Source organism: Bubalus kerabau, chromosome 14 (genome assembly GCF_029407905.1).
Source record: "Bubalus kerabau isolate K-KA32 ecotype Philippines breed swamp buffalo chromosome 14, PCC_UOA_SB_1v2, whole genome shotgun sequence".
Lineage (NCBI taxonomy): Eukaryota > Metazoa > Chordata > Mammalia > Artiodactyla > Bovidae > Bubalus > Bubalus kerabau.
Genome location: NC_073637.1, coordinates 49799336 through 49804804, shown reverse-complemented (window position 1 = coordinate 49804804; position 5469 = coordinate 49799336). Strand labels below are relative to the sequence as shown.

Here is a 5469-nt window from a genome sequence, read left to right as displayed (position 1 = left end):
CGACCTTATGGACTGTAGCCCACCACCAGGCTCCTCTGTCCATGGAATTCTCAAGGCAAATTCTTGAGAATCTGAAGTGGGTTGCCATGCCCTCCTCCAGGGGATCTTCCCGATCCAGGGATTGAACTGCCGTCCCTTAACATCCACCTACATTGGCAGGCGGGTTCTTTACCACTAGCGCCACCAGCGTGTAGTATTTTCCGTCTGACACCTGACTGCGCATGCTCGCCCCTAATCACACAGCTAGTTGTTTTCCCGCTTAAGCGCAAGCTCCGCCTCCGAGGGCGTGCCCCTTAGAGCGCGGGCACCACGATGAAGCGCGCGCTCGACTGGGTGTGACGTAAATCGGGGCGACAGATAGGGTGTTTGCTTCCGGGGCCAAGGGTATTTGTTTCCGGGCAAACAGATATTGCCGGTCGTGGGCTAGTTTATTGGTTCGAAGCTGCCTCCTGGTCGGGTGGCCTGGGTCCGGGAAGCCAGGCATGAAGATCACCAGGCAGAAACATGCGAAGAAGCATCTTGGCTTCTTCCGCAATAATTTTGGAGTCCGCGAGCCATACCAGATACTGCTGGACGGCACTTTCTGTCAGGCGGCTCTACGGGGCCGCATCCAGCTGCGAGAGCAGTTGCCCCGCTACCTCATGGCGGAGACTCAGCTGTGCACCACCAGGTGGGCCTGGCCGGTCCGGGTGGAGGCTCGGGGGACCCGCGGGTGCGGTAGCAGCCGGGCCGCAGCTCGCAGGCATTCATTGCGAGCCCTGCAGGGGCAAAGCGCCCCGCCCAGTAGGAGTTGACCGTTCAGCCGGGCCGCGGAGGAGGGTGGGCGAGTATCTATCGTGTAGACAGATGGTAGTATCATGGGGGTATTTCCTTGTCGTTAGTCTGGAGGACAAGCACATGTCCTTTGCAGTCCAACCTGGCTTCCGACCCCAGTGCTACCGGTTTTGTGATTCCGGCAAGTTATTTAATCTCTCTTGAGCCTAGAATTACTCATCTGTTTAAAAAAAAAAAGCTCGTAACTACTTATAATTTTGCTATAGAAGTCTGACGAGGTATAGTATTTGGGGATCGTTTATTGGTATCTCAAAACCTATCTTCTCGAAGTGGTTGCTGGTGGTTCGCAAAGCTTTTCCCAGTTTAAGAATTTTTCAAGCTTCACAACTGCCTCATGGTGTAACATCTTCGATTCCCAGAAAGATAAGGCCAGACTCGATGTTAAGAACTTTGTGCAAGGTCCTCTGTTTATTCAGCTGCCTTTTTTGAGCGCCAACAATATGCCAGGCACTGCTCTAGCCAGAGGATAACTGGATGAACAGGATGATCTCCCAAACCGAATGGCCAGCAAAGTGCATCAAGTGTTAGTCGTTCAGTCCTGTCCGACTCGGCAATGCTATGGACTATATCCTCTCAGGCTCCTCTGTCCGTGAAATTCTCCAGGCAAGAATACTGGAGTGGGTTGCATAAATCAACCGCTAATTGATACGTTTGACTCCAAGTGTAGTTTCCCCATTTCCTCAAAGTGTGGAAACATGTAAGATGAAACCATGTGGGGTTGTTTAGAGGGAGGGTGGAATCAAGGAAGGTTTCATAGAGGAAGTGACTTGAGCTCAGTCACAGTTCAGTTCTGAAGGGAAGGACATATTTTGAGTGAAAGATCCCTTGTAGAACTCCTGAACGAAGGAGTGGAGTTGTGAAATGCAAGGGAAAGAGGTTAGAGCACAGTGTATACTCCGGAAAGAAGCTGGGAAGAAGATAGAGGCTGCATAACAAAGAACTACTATTCATAAACTTAGTTTTTTTTCTCCTTTGTAGAATATTTCCTTTAAAAAGTGAAAAAAGAAAATTTAAATGACTATAAGACCACACCAATGACTTACTACTGTCATTCATCCAGTTCTTTGCGCACACACACACATAAGAATGGGCTCTTACTCTGCATATGATATTAATGGCCTGCCCTTCTCACCTAATAGTACTCCATAAACAGCTTTCTGTATTCAGAACTTCATACAGATTTCATCCAGTTAGAGAGCTTCAGATGGGACATAGATATCCTTAATTTTTGATCCCCTTTTCCTTCAGGACTGCCAGATCCTGATGGCCTGTGCTCCAGAGTTGATTTCTTCTGTCTACAAGCCTTGTCCATTTAGCTCTATCTGTCATAAATATTAATATTTTTAATACAGTCTGTAATATACATATGTTTGAGAAGTAGTGGGTGAAATTATATTTTGCTGCATTTTTCCCCATAAAGAATTTAGCTTCTGAACTTCTGGAATATTTCATGCACAAAAATAGAATAGCATGACAAAATATCTACCACCCAGCTTTTGCAGTTATTGACATGACTATTCTTACTCATTTATTTCCCCCACCCCCCCTTAACCTTACTGATAGGTTATTTTAAAGCATATTGTTCTGTTAATTCTTGGTGTGTGTCAAGAGGTAAATGCTATCAGACATGATAAATATCTTCTAGAAAAGATAACTGCAGCTATGCAAGGGGTGAGTTGGAGAAGCAAGAGAATGAAGACAGGTAAACCCATTTTTTGGTTGTCTAGTCAAGAAATAATGGGAGAGAGGAAAGGCAGGAACCCCAGGGTTTTACAAGGAGATGTCACAGAAGTAAATACCAAGCTGAGATAGAACTATCCACCTATGGGGCAGGGTAGAGGTGGGAGTGAGAAAGGGAAGATCAAATAGGATTTCGGATTTCTAAACAAGGTATCTGAGAAGATAATAAATTCAAAGCATTAGCAAGCCCTGGAGAAGTTTGGAGACAGGAAAGTAGTTTGATTTTAGACATAGTGAATATGATGAAGAGCTGATGGTAGGCCATCCATGGGAAATATTCAGTAAATGTTTGCCAATTTACTCCTGAAATTCAGAATAGCATTCAAAATGGGTAACTGTAGAAAGCAAAATCTCTTCAAACAAATAAACTAATGGGATGATAAAGGGGTTGAGGCAAGGTAGAGACAGGCAAGGGTTGGCTCAGGTTGAAGAACCTTTTGACTCACTATTTTTCATAATTTTTAAGTGGAATAGAGGAAGTACCTGAGGATCTTATTAAAATGCTAATATTTCACTCCTCCATAAGAGGTTCAGATTTGTGGATGAGAAATTAGGCTTCCCAGGTGGTAAAGTTGTGAAGAATCGTCTGCCAATGCAGGAGACGCAGGTTCAATCCCTGGGTTAGGACGACCCTCTGAAGTAGGAAATGGCAACCCACTCCAGTATTTTTGCCTGGAAAATTCCATGGACACAGGAGCCTGGTGAGCTATAGTCCATGGGGTTTCAAAGAGTTGGACATGACTGAATTCCTGAGCACACACACATTGGTAACAGTTTGAAAAACGGCACCTTAATATGAAAATGCAAAGTGAAAGAAAGTTGTGATTGCTTTTAAACAAGCTGGTGAATTGAGAATGTTTACTTGTCTGAGCTGAAAATACTTTAAAGGTGTATCGATTTGTACTTGAAACAGAAGCCTTTAGCACTAGGGTTGGGGCTTCTGTTGTCAAACTACTTAGATTCACATTTCACTCTACAAACAACTTTTAGTTGTTTGAATTTGGGCATGTTACTTGAAATCTCCCAGAATAAGCTGTTCTAAAATAAGGATAATTTTAAAGGAAGCTGCCCAACTTTGTAGGGCTGTTTTGAGATAAGGGAGAATTTATGTCAAGAGCAGTTAGCATGCTGCCTGCATATGATAAATGTTCAGTACGTTTCAGCTCTTCATTAAGTTCCTTCTACTTGGTGTATGCATTTTTCCAGGTCTTTTGAGGTCATTTCCAGGTCATTTTTCCATGGTTACTGTATGGCTTGTAGTTTTTGAAAAAGAACTGAGATTGTTTTTTATACTTGCTTTATGTGAATAACTGATATGCATCTGTTATAATTGTGAGCTGCTAATAACATTTTATTTTCCAGATGTGTGTTAAAAGAGTTGGAAACATTGGGAAAGGACTTATATGGGGCAAAGCTGATTGCCCAGAAATGCCAGGTTCGAAATTGTCCCCATTTCAAGAATGCAGTGAGTGGATCAGAATGTCTGCTTTCCATGGTGGAAGATGGAAATCCTCACCATTATTTCCTGGCAACACAGGTGACACAAGTTTTAAAATCAGTCAATTTTAATCATCTCTGTTTATACTTTATGTGGAGCTATTTGTCATTAGAAGAAATTAGATGGATTAAGCATAATGGTTTTCTTCTTCATTACTAAAATATCCTTTTAAATAAAAAATTATTGACATAGAGATATGATGATATGTTTTAGGGCTCTTAAAAGGAAAGTAAGTAGAGCAAAGATTTTACATTTTATGTTTATACATGTTTTTTCATGTGTCTATATTTCATACTATTTATGTATATATGTATTTATATATTCATGTGTATTCATATTTACATATGAATACATATATTCAGAAAGTTGTGTTTCATATTATTTAAGACCATACCACCAGTATGGAACTCTTTCAGGCTTTTAAAGACTGGGATGCAGGGGAGGAGAGACTCTCTGGGTGAATATTAATAAGTTCACATACGTACAGATTTCCTTAAATATGCTTGTGGAATATTAAAATTACACAGTTAGAAGCAGAGCTAAGTGAAGAATCTGAGTCAGCTAGTTCCTACTTTATTTCTATTCTTTCGATCTCTGTGAGCATTCTTGAAACATGTATCAGAGTAGGAATGATGGATATCACCTAACATATTTACCTTTGCATTAGTTTGTATTTTGAGGTCCTAGAAAATTAGTGGTCTTAGAATACTGATCAGTATAGAATATTGATAATTCCAGTTCACATTGTTGATGCTTAACTGTGCTCAGTTTTTATGTTTTTCTTCTTTTGTCATAAAATATACTACCGTTAGGGGGACATACTGATTTGAAAAGTAAAACCGGTGATCTTTTATTTTTAGTATAATCCTCTTTAAGTTCTTAGAAATCTATTTAAGATATATAATTATTATATTTGAACTAAATAATTCTATTTTTCTCTGTAATAGGATCAGAATTTGTCTATGAAAGTAAAGAAAAAGCCTGGAATTCCTCTCATGTTTATTATTCAGAACACTATAGTCTTGGACAAACCTTCTCCCAAAACGATCGCGTTTGTTAAAGCAGTAGAGTCCGGTCAGCTTGTCTCAGTGCATGAGAAACAGAGTATCAAGCAACTCAAAGAGGAACAGGGTTTAGTAAAAGACCCAGAACAGAGAAGAAGAAAAAAGCGCAAGAAAGTAAGTGGCCCCAATCCTCTTAGCTGTTTGAAGAAAAAGAAAAAAACACAGGATATGAACTCATCTGCCTCGGAAAAGAAAAGGAAAAGAAAAAGAATCCGAAACAGATCTATGTCAAAAGTACTTGCTGAAAAGCAGAATGCAGAAGGGTAATAAGTCCTTTGGTTACTTTTAAAGACTTTCAAATATGAAAATAAATTTCTTTTAGAAACTGTGAAA

At 40.7% G+C, this 5469-nt stretch overlaps 1 protein-coding gene across 1 annotated transcript; it reads left to right on the top strand.

Annotated features, from left to right (window-relative positions):
* Window positions 1-360: 360 nt before the first annotated feature.
* Window positions 361-5469, top strand: UTP23 (UTP23 small subunit processome component). Its single transcript, XM_055546374.1, has 3 exons — window positions 361-670; window positions 3937-4111; window positions 5020-5469. The coding sequence occupies exons 1-3, from the start codon at window positions 483-485 to the stop codon at window positions 5401-5403; spliced, it is 747 nt and encodes a 248-aa protein (XP_055402349.1). The 5' UTR covers window positions 361-482; the 3' UTR covers window positions 5404-5469.

Excerpts from the sequence above, each read along its gene's own strand:
- UTP23 (XM_055546374.1), top strand. The coding sequence starts at position 483 with ATGAAGATCACCAGGCAGAAACATGCGAAGAAGCATCTTGGCTTCTTC. Across the intron at positions 671-3,936 it reads ACTCAGCTGTGCACCACCAG|ATGTGTGTTAAAAGAGTTGG; the intron begins GTGGGCCTGGCC and ends TTTATTTTCCAG. Across the intron at positions 4,112-5,019 it reads ATTATTTCCTGGCAACACAG|GATCAGAATTTGTCTATGAA; the intron begins GTGACACAAGTT and ends TCTCTGTAATAG.